Raw genomic sequence first — 15,597 nt, 5'->3', positions numbered from 1 at the left:
CATGTTATCATATCCTTCACAAGATGCTCCTGCACATACTGCTGTTGCTCGAAAAATACAGGGAAAAAATCACAACATTGAGATTGTTTAATAATCCATCGCATATTATCAAAGAATAGAGGGGATATAGTTGTCTGCAAATAGGAAATTAAGAGATAGACAAAGAGGCATATATTTTTGATCTGCTTTCAGTTATTTCTAATCACCTAAAGCTAATTTTATAGATGGAAATCCTTGGAAAATGGAAATCTATACAACTCTACGAAGCTTTAGCTATTCATTTATATGTTTCCTTCTCTGCTTGTTTAGGCCTACACGTGATTATGGCATTGGTTTAGTATGACACATTATCATTTCCATTTCCATTTCTGTTATTTCTGTGTTTTGTGTTATTATTGTTGTTGTTGTTGTTATGTTTTGTGTGGCCGCGTGATCTTCCTTTTTGGTCAATTTTCCTGGCAAATCTGGCCTTATATAGTGTCTGTGCGATAAATGTGATATGTATATATATAGGCCTCGATAGTCTATTATGTTTGCATTCCAAAATCATAGTAAGTATTCAGCATCATATCAATGAGTAAAATTTTAATGTACAATAGTATAAGGATTTAAGATGAATATATTTTATTGGTGTAACAAATTGGTGTTGTCGTTGTTCAGTGTTCCACGTCTTGCAAGCTTGGCTTTTTAGTGGAACACTGTTTTCCATCGTTATGATTATTATGATTATTATTATTTTTTGCCATGACAAAGTTCATTGTTTCTTTTTTATGACATCATTCGTGCATATACTTTATATTGTATATTTGACCCCCCCCCCCAAAAAAAAAAAAAATGCCCTTATCAGACGAATGGAAGACAAATCGACAACTTGTACCGCTTTGAATCATGTTCTCTTTTTCTTTTCTTTTTTTGATGATGGAAATATAAACTATTGAACTGAAATTGAAATAAAATGGTCTATCGTATGAAAAATGCAGAGGCCTATATCAATATGTCTCTACGTGTCTACGACCGTCTCACGACGGTGCCAGCAAAATGTTGGAGGTAAATTATACTTACCTCGACCATGTCATAGCCCATGTCAAAAGTAAGATTGCCAGCGGTAGGCATTTAAAAAATGTTGTTTATTTATTTATGTATTCATTCATTCATTTATATTTATAGGTCTAACTAGGTCATTGCAATAAAATGATTATATTTATCTGTGTGATCTCTAAAGGAATTCAGAAAGGTCACAGAGGGGAGTAGGGCCTATAATTTGAAACTTATACGTGTTGTCAAAGATACTTTAAACATTAAGTTACTTTGTACTCATGTATAACGTTATGCATATTACTTTGTATTACTTTATATGGAAATAAAATCATTTTGAATTGAATTGAAATTTGAATTGAATTGAATTTTGACGAATTTATAGCAGTGAATATAGAATAGAGGTGATATGTGAATGGTGAATTATAAAAATACTATGACGATGCATGCGTGTTATGACGTGGGAGGTATGCCTCGTACCCTTATAGCCTATGATACTATGGGTATCTATTTAGTGTGCCGAATTGAGTATAGGCCTATCTCCTTTGACAACAAAAAGGCTGTGAGGGAGGGGGAGGGGCACTGTCTGGACGAACTACCTCCCCGCGCTGATTCGCCTATAAAGCCCCCCCCCCTCTCCCCTGCATATCTCTTTCTTCGATGTTTGAGGATTAAAAACGTATGGCAAAAGTTATGCAAATTATATCATTGTTTTGCTTGAAGGCCTATATAATTATGATTCCGACGCTGTCGAGTGACCGACTGCAAATAAAACAAGTTTAAGAAAATTCTTCCATGCAAAACGTCGATCGCAGCGATCACTTTTACATATTGACATTATACCCAGAAAGGTGATTTCCACTTGATTGATAAAAAGGGAAATAATAGAAGTCAATGCTAGCATTCATAAGCCTCGCGTGAAATCATTCATGACACTTTCTGCCACATCATAAACATCACTGAATCGTATTCAGTGATTTTCTGAGGGTCCAATTAATTATTCTACTGAATTTCAACTGCAATGTATAAGCTGTTTGATGAAAAGCCATTGAACATGGTTGGAATTGCACTTTCACCTATATAGGCTATCGTGAACTTTTACACCGGCACAAAATTCGGGAAATTAATGCATTTATTTTCACTATAGTTTTAATTGTGACCGTGCATCACAAAACCAACAAAAAGTCGCACCTCTTGATTTTACGTGAGGCCTTAAAAAAGGTGAAACGGGTCAGCTAAGTCAATCTCGACTTTCTCATATTTTCTGAAAGAGCTATTATTTTTCTATATTACTCCTGAGTTTGTTATCATAAAATGAATGGGAAAGTGTGTTTTCAGCAGTTTTTATACATTTTTTTTCTTTTTTTTTGTAGAGTAGTGTGATCAGGTATGTCTTATATAGAGGCAAACATTAATTCTTTAAAAACCCTTACACATCGTTCCCTTCCAACTCAAATAACTTTTGAAGGATATAGAAAGCGATAGTGCTTTGAAAGTTGGTATCTGTAGTCATGGCAAGAATGTGCTTATAGAGCATGAGGAATCTCAGCTTAAAGGGATAGTACAGTATTGGTGGAGATGAGAATTTTGCTTTTTAAGTTTTTGTGAGAAACCAAGAAAACACCCATGAAATAGTACAGAGCATCCCATTTTAAGGGGATTTGACTGAAATATCAAAAAACAAGGTGAAACAAAGTGATCATTGTAAAAAAAGTGTGGGTCCCACACTTTATTAGAATCGCTCTGTTTTGGATATCTCAGTCATTTTGAAACCAATTTTCATCAAATAAACGTTGAATTCCTCATGAATTACATGCTCTTTGATTTTCATAAGAGGTTTCTCATTATCTCACAAAAAAATGTTAGAAACCTGAAATTAGGTCTCAACCAAAACTATCATCCCTTTAATTTGATAATCCCTTCACTGTTGTTGCTGCGGAGATTCACAACCTTTATATCGTTAATATTTTTTGTCCCATTCATCGCATAGCTAGCACGGCTTAGTAAGATTAACCCCGCTTGAACTTATAGACCCTATACTTTAGAGCCTCTTTTCTCAGTAGTGTTTTCTTTTCTATGTTTAGAAATGTTGGGAGAGTCCATTTGAATTGAGTTATAAATAATTCTAAAGCTTCTCTCAGAATCTGCCCCTAACTAAAACCCATGTCTGGCGACTTTTTGTTGGTTTTGTGATGCAGGGTCACATATTGTTGATCAAAACGGGAAAATCTGCCGAGGTTATTGAGTGATGTATAAAGAAGGAGGGAGTGATTAGATCGGGGAAAAAGAAAAATGAACGTATGAATTAACCGTAATTCACTTGACGGTTAGTGACTAAAATCTGCTTAATTAATTCATTCAGAGAAGAGAGATTTTGAACTGAACTGAAGACAAAGGATTCAGAAGATAACAATAAGATTATATAGGCCTATAAGTGGAAGAATAAATACAATGCATGCAGGTATGGCAGCGGCCTCTGCAATTTTGCCTCAAGAATCTAATGGGACATAATAGCCTTTTGATACGAGTAATACAACTCCCTGTTTGAAGAAGATGAATTGAGCTTATTATAAGAACTCACTCCTGGAAATTACTCAGATCTTTTAAAATCATCGAGGACTACCAGGGTCAGGCGCGCCGGAAGCAGTTTTGGATTGGGGGGGGGGGGCAAATATTGGAGGGGGCTCACAGTATTGTATTGGTGGAGATGAGAATTGGGCTTTTACCTTTTTGCGAGATAACAAGAAAACACTTATGAAATAGTGCAGAGCATACCATTTTAAGAGGAATTCAAAGTTTATTTGATGAAAATCGGAATTGGCATTACTGAAACATCCAAAAACAAAGTTAAAAAAAAAAAGAGAAATTTTGACAATCACAATAGGTGATACGCTGATAGCGTATCACCTAACAAAGCGATCGTAAAAAAGTGTGGGTCCCACACTAAGTCTTATTAGAATCGCTCTGTTTTGGATATCTCAGCCATTTCAAAACCAGTTTTCATCAAATAAACATTGAATTCCTCATGGAATTACATGCTCTTTCATATTTCATAGGAGGTTTCTCATTATCTCACCAAAAAAATGTTAAGAAATCTGAAATTAGGTCTCAACCAAAACTATACGATCCCTTTAACACACACTGCTGCTGGCTCGCTGTCATGCTGTCATTGCATGATGATGATGACAACTTACCAAAGTTGGGAAGGTTTAGCGCCCTCTAATCTGCTGGAGCATTGATGTATATGGCCGTACGATGTGTACGTACGTACGTGTCACCATACAATTTGTACACTGTGACTATGTACACGTACGTACACTAATGTACGTATACACGATCCGATCCGTACATGATACATCGAGCAATACATTTTCAGTATGGATCGCGGTTGTTGCGTGGATTTGTTTTAATTATCTACCACTTTCAATGCTTTTAACTTTGCTCTTCATCGGAGTCATGTACTGATGTAGTGGACATACGCCGTTTGATGGGCTGAAGCTTTTTCACAATAATCGCATGAATTCTTATCACGAATCGAAGAGAGCTGAGCTGCCTTCATTGAGTCAGAGAAAAGGTTCAATACTGAATCCGTACGGTACAGTTTACCAGATCCGCAGCGCATAGCCAGGCCAGGCAGAGGGACCTCACCTAAATTAATAACAGGTAGGGGTAGGTCCTAAGCTTCCATCCATTGCATAGTCTAGAATTGAACTAAGCTGAATTCTACCAAAATACAACTTAGAAAAGAACAAGTCACTTGAATGCAGTAGATTTTACCTTCTCGCTTCTGTTTAAACTGTCAAAATGCAGCCTGGTCCAGCTCAGGCCTCAGATAGAATCATTCCCAAAAAGTAGGAACCTAAAACTCAAACAAAGCAACTAGCATAGCCCTACCACGTACCACTACCAGATGCCGTGCGGCACTTGCACTTGTTTGTGTACAAGCAACAGGGCTGGCTGTGTGTATGGTTGGACGTACTACTCATCGACCGCCTAATGTTTATTTGCTTGATAAGAATATTTAACACTGAAATTCACGTAGTAAACTTGACCTACGTGATTGAGAAAATCCAGCACTATCATATGCTGTTGTTCCCTTTTTGATTAGAAGTTTCAGTGCAAAAATATCGCCGTCGAACTTGCGTGGCCTCGTTTCAGCTCCCCGCGGTAAAGCTCCTTATTGAGATCGACCGCTGTTTTTGCATTGACAATGCACGCAAACCGAGTTGTATTACTATTGAACACTGTGTTGTACAAAGCTTTTTAGAAACTTCCATAGACATTACATTACGATTCGGTGAAAATATTCATTCGAAATTTTGTCCTTGATTAAAACCATTAATGAACAGTGAATTTTCGCGTTTTCCCACACCATCCTCATCAGCGGTCAAAGCCAATCCGTTTTTATGTGCTCTGCGTGCAGTGAAGTGCGTACTAAGCGTTCAGTGCGCATACGCGGTCGGTTTCAAAAAGGGTGGTCGATATGTAATAGGGCTACCATACTTACAGGCCTAGATTCTATTTTTCTAATACTCCTAGTTAGATTCTAAAACCATGAAATGTGATATCTTGCCAGTTGTATTCAAATTTGATTTGTTTATTCCAGATTCTGAATCTAAACAGTCGGTCTACCAAGACTCAAGAGGGAGCCTACCTGAGCTGAGGCCTGAGCTGATGCTGATGCAGATTGTCTAAACTCAAAACAGCATTTGTTTTACTACTGACTGGGTCAGCTGTGTTCACAAAATAACTGCATAAGTCAAATAATTGCCTAAGTTGATGGTCTTTTCAAGTCCTCTTCTCTTTATATTCTGTTGATTTTAATCCCGCATAAGTCAAATTTTCTCAAATGTTTGCTAAGTCGAAGCTATTCCTTCAGTCCAAATGCACCATGTAGAAAGTCTAGAGTCGACTTAGGCAAGATTGACTGTAGCAATAGTAAAGTCTGAAATTACTATTAGTAATACTAATTAGCATGTTGCTAGTTGTTGCTTGTCGAAACTAGGGATTTAAAACTGGTACATAGAAAATGGAGCCAGGGTTCATTGACATCATGACCTTTCCAAACACACAGATTGCCATCATGACTGTCAAGCCGATTGAGAATCTGAAAGGGTTCAGCGCCAACAGGCCCCCCTTTGTCGTCTTCACCATCTGCATTCTCCTCTTTGCCATTGCTCTCATATCGCTGGGGGCATACATCAAGAGAAGTGAAATCCCCGATTATGACATTGACTATGTAAGTAATGAGTGGTTTGCAGGGCTTCCAGCAAGTATGATCTTACAGTCAAATCAGTCATGTTCTTCTTTACCCAGAGCAAGATTAGAAAAAGCATGTGCTAAGTAACAGAAAAAAATAAATATTTACATTATTTCAAGTAAGCATTTTGTATCCAGTATTTTGTAATTTTCCACTGTTTAGCTTAAATGTTGTTGGCCTTCAAAATCATTTTTGGTTTCTACTATTTTTTTTGAATGTGCATCAGTATATTTGTTTCTGCAGAGTTTGCCGTCACATTGTTAGAATTTGAGATTATGTGTATGCTTACCTGGAAGATGTTTATACATTTAAGGATGTATATATTGTATAAACATGTTTAACCTAAAATACATTAATGTGTATTCTTTGTTCCAAAGAAGTGCATCTAAGAAATTGCATATCAGCCAAACGTGTGACATTGGTTCAGGTTGTCACAAGAAGAGTAGGTCAGTGTGTATGTAGTTCTTTTGTAAGTTTTACATGCTTTCAGCTCAACAAAGCATGACTAGCAGTGCTCATCCTATATTCTTTGCAAGGATAGTATGCTTACACAAACAAGTCTGGACTTTGATATCAACTGCCCTCAAATTCCTTGGACAATTGCTACCATATTACAAGTGAATGTGTCTTCTGTATTGCTGTGGTACTATTCAGGATTGGAACACACTGCTGCAGGGATTCAGCAAACTGGAATTTTGCCTCTCACCAAATGAGACCACAGCTGTCGATGTCCTCTCCACCACCACCACGAGTCTGCCTTTGAACTCCTCCCTGTCTCCGGGGACAACGACCTCCTCTGACCCCATGGAGGAGGTGGATGGCCTGTCTCTGCACAATACCTCCCTTTCCATCAGCCTCTCACTGAGGGCGCACCACAGCATTCACACAGAGGTGCATTATGGGACAACACACCTCTTCAGCACATTCACAGCTTCATCACTGGGCATAGAAGGTATCAACCTCTCGTTTCTTGGAAGGGGGAGGTGTTAAGTCCAGACATTGCTTTGGACTTTTTTTCCTCCCTCAAATGCTCTTTCTTTTAAGCGATGATTAAAAAAAAAAGTTGTAGAAGCTTTTGACCTTTAAACCTAACTAAATCCAGGCTATTTAGGTAGATGACGGGGGGTGACAAGGCCAATAAAAATTGATGTAGTAACTTGGAAAATGACACAATTTATAGATCTTTTTATAATCTGTGAATTAAGACTTTACATCCCACAGTCCATTGCCTGACTCCCTCGTACTATTTTGATGTGGCTGTTCAATTTTGAAGTTTACAGCAGACGGATTTAAATAGGTCAACATCTATGCGAGATTGAACAAAGCCATACGCATTACAAGTATACATACTATGCTGCAGTCCTCTCCATATGCTTACATGAGTTCAACCACAGTACCTTCCTGTTTCCATTCATTATTCATTCACATTTGTAAGCAATATAACTTCTGAGGTTATTCTATTGGAGAGCGTACCAAAGTTTTAACAAATGATGACTATCTTCCATATACACAACTATCCACATTTTCCATAAATTGCTTCTTTTAAAGTTGGGACAATCGTCATCCCTAATGGTGTGTTATTTCTTAATCTCCCGAACGACCGAAGTTTGTGTGTGCAATTGCGCAATGCCAGACTCGGTGCTATATCCATAAACGTGTGGACAATGCTGCCATTGAGACATATGTGTGTGTGTGTGTGCGCGTGTGTGTACGCATCATACACAAACATTGTGCCCGCGAGCTGCGGTGATTGGAAGAGAGAGGCCAGAAGACGCATGGCTCTTTTGGCCTCTCTTCATGCGCACGCGCACTGAGAGTGTGCGTCCATTCGGAAGCTCTCGTGGCTCGGGCAGCCATTTTGGGTCAGGAGATTATATTAAGTAGTCTAAAGTGTTGTTCGCTCACCCATTGAGCCAGCGCTATTCTCATTCGGTGTCACTACATTTGGTACAGAATGGGGGAGGCAGGGTGTTGTGTTTGTCTCCGTGCCGCACAAACCACTCGCCACGATTCTAAGGCTTTAAATAAGAAATAAGATTATTTATGAATGTGTATTTATGTAGATATTTATATCATGTGATGTCACATAAGTCATCAGAGGACTCTAATTTACATCTTATATTTTGTCCATTACTTTTGTCTGTTGATCAAATTATGGGTTATCATACTTTTCGTAAGTGTCAGTGACATCTACACGTATTTGAAGCTGAGAGAGCTCAGTTGAGTAGACATGTGTAAAAGAGCACCTGGCACCAAGAGTTTATAAACTATGTATTACACAACTGGTGGATATGGGATAAGCAATAGAATGTTACATGTATGCTTTGAAAATGTGAAATCATTAGGCGCGGTCAGACTGGCAAAAGATCGAGAAGTTTAAGATCGCGAAGTTTGGGCCATTGGTACGGTGCCAAGAAAGAGCACGCAGTCTGATGGCTTGTGATTGTGACGTAACAATGCACGTCTGAACATGACAATGGCCTTGCGCTTCGGAGACACCGCCCACAAACAGATCGAGAAGTTTCGCTTGAAGTTTCGCTCGAAGTTTGTGGTCACACTGGCAAAACTTCGAGATCTTAAAGATTGCAATCTTAAACTTCTCGATCTTTTGCCAGTCTGACCGCGCCTACTGTACTGGAATCTAAAGTTTGATTCTGATCTGTGCTGCATTACTCCAGTAAAAAACATTTTCTTATAATGTCATGCACATTCCAGATGGCAGTGAGCAGATGTACATCACATTTGATCTTCTGGAGCCCTTAAAACCTCTCCCGTGTTCAGAGGCTGGCTGTTCAGATCACCTCAGTGCTTGTCTGACCATCAAAGGACCACAGTACATTTTTCCTCATACCAGGTAAATCGATTGTGATGTGAGTGGTTGCTGAGTAACAGGTAGTGGAAGAGAGGAAGTGAAATTTGTCAAACACCCTTTCTATGATTACCCTATCCTTTTGCAGACTCCCTTTTCTTAATTGCAGCCCTCATTGCATGTCAGATCATGTACTGCTTACTTCAAGTTTCACAGGGAGCTGTTGTTTTGAAAGCAAAAACTTTTGTAAAGAAGCAGTTTTGTAAGAATCTCGTATTCCTCCTCTAACTCACCTAATACAGTCAGGTGATATCCTAGAATCCAAAAAGGTTAAATGTCACTAGGGTGAGCGTGGCTGTGCTGAGCATCAATGTGGTGTCTGAAAATAGCATCCCCATTTAATTCTAAAACATTGATGTTTGAGAGATAGACTGATACTTACATTCTTAAATGTAGCTAGTTTTTGTGTACTTATATAGAAAATTATTTTCTCCGAGGTTTATATTTACCTTTGACTTAGGATATGAATGTATTGGAACTTAAAAATATTCATCAAATTTTCACTCTGGCAGTTACTTCTTTGCTTTTTGTTGTAGAATGTAGTGACTGACTACTGTAAAAGTGGTTTCTTTCGCGGTGATTTTATTTTCGCGTTTTTCGCGCTTTGAGGTTGAACCATGAATTTAACATCACGCGAAAATGTTTTGAGAAGTCGCGCGAAATTAACCATGCAAGGAAATGTTTTGAACTTGCCGCTTGTTACAACGCTATTGCGCACATGCACACACAAAGATTCCGCGCATTGAGTGTATTGATGGTCAACACACCTACAGTGATACCGCGCAATGTAGGTACAAGCATTTTATAAAGTACTCGAGAGACGGGATTTCAGGTAAGCCTGCATTTAATTTCAATTTCTGTCAAATAAATAGAAGTATAATTGGATTATAGTTTGGGTTTTCATGTGCAAAATAAAACACTTATGCCGACTGTGAATTCACAGATTTTGCTGACCGTGAATTTTAACGCACGTGAAAAAGTCGGCACCGATAGAAACCGCGAAAGAAACCATTTACAGTAGTAGGTAAACCCTGAATACTGTGTGTATCATTATTATTATCATTAGTATTACAATATCATTTCTGTGCAATTTTGCATCACTGTAGACATCCTGGGGTGTGTAATGTGACAGACACCACCAAACAGGATAAGGTGACCAAAATGCATGTCAAGCCATCATCAAACACAGACTTGGTGCAGTGGTGTAAGGAAGGAACTGTAGCCAAGGCAAACCACCAGTTTGATCCAAGGCTCACCGTCATGCTCAGTCCGGTAAGTTCCTCAAACCCAGCGGCCCTTTGCTCCTCAAGTTATTACTGTGGATTACTAAGTAATTGGTGGAAGCCCCATACAGTTAAGTTTTTATAAGACTTTCATATTCCATGCTCTAACACCTGTGCACAAGATGGTGCACTTATGCTCAGCTGATATTCAAATCAGAGCAACTGAGTTAACCAGGACCCTTGACTTTTCAAATTTGTAGCAGTGAGCATGAACAGCAGCTGACTGTGTTTATTTGTATGCAGAGCTACCAAGTCTCATGCATTCTGCGTGAGACTCAAGCATTTAGGGTCTGTCTCACGATCTCACGTATGGCACCCATTTTTCTCACGCATCCGGTGAAGTCTGCAACTTGGGCTAGAAATAAGGAGCATAGCTCAAAGGATTAAAGTGATAGTTGCAATTGAAGGTATATTTCCCTTTTGTCTTTCAAAATAAGTAGAAAATAGTTACTTAAGTATGCACCAGATCGCATCATTAAGAGCTAATAATTAAAAAAAAAGCTCCATACCATGGGGGAGGGGGGAGGGGGGACACCCCCTAATTCACAAGCACCAAGACACCGAGTCATGAAAATCTCACTCATAAAAATTTTTTGAACTTGGCATCACTGCCTATGAGAATGAAATTTGAGATACTCTGCAAATGCATGGGCAAGAACTTAGAAGATTTAGACAAGAAGATCACATTTTTTTGTTCAACGAGGATTGCCATTATCAAGTAAAATATTAGGGTGTGAAATGCAAGTACTGGTATGTATAAGTGTGGCAAGGCATTCAGTGTGTTTACTCTGCTCATCAATGGTAAGGAAAAATAATTTTGAAGACTTTGCCATATTTGCCATTATATTCAAGAAAGCTGAATATTTGATCAAATTTTTTACAGCTGTGAGAATGAGATTGGAACAAAAAAGAATATTTCTAGAATCACACTTGCATTTGTTTGAAATGGCATTTCCATCTCCTAAAGCTTCTGTTTAGTTCAACCCTCATTTTTGATGGTATGTTTGACAATTCTCACATTTCTGTTCAGCAGTCTTTCGTGTTTGTTTTCTTTCTTTATATGTAAGATTTGCTTCAGTTAATGACGAATGCCAAATTGTTTACATTAGTTTTTACTTTCTCCAGTGCCTTAGCACTGCTTTGTTTACCAGTGGCTCCTGAACAGAAAGATTACTAATTTAACATTTTCATATTTATGGATACTTTTTACACCCCCGCCACACGTAGTGTGAAGGGGGTATATAGGAATCACCGTGATGTTGGTCTGGCGGGCGGTCTGTTGCAAAATCATGCCTCGCGAACTCCTCCTACAGTTTTGAAGCAATTTAAATGAAACTTAGGGTAAATGATGATATTGAGGTATAATAGATGTGCAAGACACGTTTTTTTTTGTGTTTGTCGGACAATGCGTTGCCATGGTAACCATAATTTTACCAAAACCTTGTGGATTGAATAACTTCCATAGTATTTAAGCGATCAATTTCAAAATTGGTATCTATGATGATCTATAGGTGTAGTTATGCAAGACAATCTTTGTGTTTGTACTTGACAAAGCATTGCCATGGTAACTGCATGTTTTCTTCGAAATCTTGTGGAGTGAACAACTTCCACAGTTTTGAAGCAATTGAAATCAAATTTGGTAGGCATTATGGCCTTGAGGCATAGATGTGCAACACATAATTTTTGTGTTTGTCGGACAAAGCATTGCCATGGTAACCATAATTTTACCAAAACCTTGTGGATTGAATAACTTCCACATCTTTCAAGCAATTAAGGTCAAATTTAGTATGTATGATGATTGGGAGGTGTAGTTATGCAAGACACCAATGTGTTAATATAAGAAAAATGTGTTGCCATGGTAACCGCTCATTTTTGTATCAAATTGAACCATTTAATCTATGAAGATGAAATTTGGTGTGTATGATGCCCTTTAAGTCTAGTTTTGCAAAATGTCCTTTGTATTTGTATCGGACAATGCGTTGCCGTGATGACCGCATGTTTTTTTTAGATCCTTGTGGAGTGAACTTCTTCCACAGTTTTGCCATGTTAACCACACTTTTTACCCAAACCTTGTGGAACTCAGTGTCAACTCTGTAATTGTACAGTTAACTAAACTAAGATTATTCTGTGCACAAACTTGGTATTAATGTCATTGCCCTCATGACATCACATCCTATAAAGCGACACTAGGGGCGGGGGTATTAATCACCTTCAGTGATAATTCTAGTTTCTCTTAGGACCAGTAATTCCATGAACCTGTCCATAATCAGTATGCTTCAATGCTTGGAAACATGTATTCATGCACCAGTTGTTGTCATAATAAGCAAGCTTTGTTCAAACTTTCTGGCTGTCAAGAACATGCTTTTTTTTTCTTTCTTTTTTTTTCATAAAAGGATGCATAGAATGATAACATGTTGGTATATCAGCTGGTCTGTTCTGCCTCCTCCCTCAACATAATGACAATTATTTTATCAAGAGACTTCTTTTGTGGAGGCTTGCATACTTAAATTTGAATTCATTTTATACCTCCTTATTCATTTATTCTTCTTATTTTGATATATTTAGACATTTCATTTATGGTACATGAGCTAGCAGCTACTAATAGGTTCTTAGCATTACTGAGAACCCCTTTACGGTTATTTTAAAGGCTACTTTTTTTTTTCCTATTTAAATCTGTAGAACTGAACAATTCATGTGACTATGTGGTACTGAAATGGATTTTAGAATTCCTTAGAATTTAAAATTTTCCCTATCTCAGTATTTAACTGGTAGCACTTGGTGATCACTTGGTAATCTCATTTGATAATTTGCTTATCCACTCTTTCTTGTTATTTGCTTGTTAACTTTCCACTTTCAAGTTCTTTTAATTTATTGAGTGCTGCAGAGATTTACCGGTAGTAGTTTGCCAGGATAATGCTGAGTTGTAATCTACATGTATCAGCCATTGATACTATCATATGAATGACTGTGGTCATACAACAGGCGCAGCGTTCCCTGGTCAACCTGCACCTTATGTACACCAGCTATTTCCTATTTGTGATGCTTGTCACATGTGTCTGCTATGCCCTGGTCAAGGGACCTCCCGCTAAACACCGCACTGTCACTCAGTCGACAATAAAAGAGAAAAAGGTGAGCCTACCTGCAGAAGATGAATAGAAAATAAGAAGGGAGTATGAAATACATACATAGTTTGTGTGACTTTCAATTCTTGATTCAGAAATTTTTGACATATTCATATAGCGGATTGATTGTATTTTTTGGAATGTTCATGAATTCATCCCATACTGGCAGTGAGAATGCAACATGTCATTGTACAATATAGTTGCAGTTTAGGTTTGGCAGTGAGACTGTGTTTAGGTCACTTGGGTTACAGAAATCCTCTCTCCCTCATGTCTACTCCTGATGAAATGTCAAATTTCTATTAAATGAAAAGATGAAGTAGTTTTCAAAAAATTTCATGTTCACCAGTACAAAACATGTTAACATTGACGAGAGAATTTTTGGCTTCTCTAAATAATAATAATATGAAATATTTATATAGCGCTAAGTACAACACGTCTCGAAGCGCTTTACAATTATCTATGACAGCCGTTTTATTCAATCAATGTAAATGTAAGCTTCAGGTCAAAATTTCTTTTGTTATTTATTTGTCTTAGCTTCCATAAACATATCAATACATGCATACAGTTGTAAATTATAATTAAATCTGTCATATTTCATGATGTGGTTCTCAAAAATGGATGTGCAGCTATGTGCAGGTAGTGGTTGTTGTTTTAAGATTGCTTTGGCATTTAGACCTATGTGCCTCTGCTCTTCTCTTCATGCAGATTTCAGCACCAATTTGATGCAGAAACTACCCTCAGTGACCTGTAAATTATCATCAGAGCTATTGTACATATCCTTTCAGAAGTTATCTGTACATAATGAAATCTTTGTTTGAGAAATGAAGGTTATGTGTTGACGAGTCTTGTGTTGTGTTGTCAAGTGTGATCACACCATAGAATGCATTGATTGCAATTTCTGATGCCATAGTTTCAATTTTTTTTTAAAACTTTGAACAGGAGTTTTTTTGTTTTTGTTTTTCCTGTGCATAAATATGAGTTGAGTTTGAAGTCAGTAGAGCATATTGTTTTCATTGGTTACCAACAGAATAGGTTTGCGGTATGGGTCATGCTGTCTCGCATGGTTGACAAACTTAAGTGTATTTTGCATATTAAGAGATTGAAAGTGATGCTAAGATTCCCAGTGTTCATTCTAGCCTTTTTTGTTTTGTTTTGTTTGGTTCTAATGTCTTATACATTACTTGTGAGATTACATCTTTCAGCTGACCAGTTTGTCTGCCATGATGAAGCATGCCACAGTTCAAACTTTTTTTCTTTTTTTTTCTTTGCCACTTGCTGTCAAGACACCAATATTGCCAGAGATGTGTTCACCTCCAGTGACCGCATGCCAACTGTTCATCTCATATTTCAAACCTTTTCACCTTATATGTTTTGGAAGTCTGAATTTGGAAGATTGATGCTGTAGACAATATCAAAAGGTCATAGAACATGTAGCTCAGCAAGCTTCCATCTTAATTATGAAATGCATACATATTGTATTTAAGATCTGTGTGATCATACAGTATGGCAAGTTTGTTTCTTGTTGAAGACATGTCAGGCAGCTGTATAGTTAATTTAAAGTGTAATGTCTTACGTAGTACACTGTACTTTACTTTTCTGTAAGATTTCAATGCTTCTTTGATGTTTAACCTGTTGAGGACGGGCTGATTTTGCTACAATACGCGTTTCCCAATGACCCCTGCCCGAGTATACTCAAGACTCGTCCCCAATGGGTTAATATTTAAGGGATGTAATTAAATGTGTCATTCTTCAGTTATTGTAGGCGAGTGTTACAAAGAGCCTAAATGTTAACTTTATTCACATAAGTCATATCATGTTTTGGTGCAAATGTGTGTTCTGTTTATTTCTACATGTACATATATTTACTATAGAGTCATTGGTAGGATGTAAATAAATCTTATCACAATTCCTGCAACAGTGTGCAGTATTATGCACATCAAAATACACTTGACCTTGCGTATTTAAGTCAACCTATAGGGATATTCCCAATGATTTGATTGTAAACTGGAATATTCTAGGGATGTGACT

The 15,597-nt window shown here is 37.7% G+C and overlaps 1 protein-coding gene across 1 annotated transcript; it reads left to right on the top strand.

Moving 5' to 3' along the window:
* Positions 1 to 4,616: 4,616 nt before the first annotated feature.
* On the top strand, positions 4,617 to 14,710 carry LOC140226859 (transmembrane protein 248-like). The gene is made up of 7 exons (XM_072307288.1): positions 4,617 to 4,698; positions 6,110 to 6,274; positions 6,950 to 7,247; positions 9,011 to 9,149; positions 10,271 to 10,436; positions 13,430 to 13,576; positions 14,275 to 14,710. Exons 2-7 carry the CDS (start codon positions 6,119 to 6,121, stop codon positions 14,290 to 14,292), a joined length of 924 nt encoding a protein of 307 aa, XP_072163389.1. The 5' UTR covers positions 4,617 to 4,698; positions 6,110 to 6,118; the 3' UTR covers positions 14,293 to 14,710.
* The last annotated feature ends 887 nt before the right edge of the window (positions 14,711 to 15,597 follow it).

This window comes from Diadema setosum, chromosome 4 (assembly GCF_964275005.1).
Source record: "Diadema setosum chromosome 4, eeDiaSeto1, whole genome shotgun sequence".
NCBI classification, from domain to species: Eukaryota; Metazoa; Echinodermata; class Echinoidea; order Diadematoida; family Diadematidae; genus Diadema; species Diadema setosum.
This window is presented reverse-complemented; position numbering and strand designations above follow the sequence as displayed.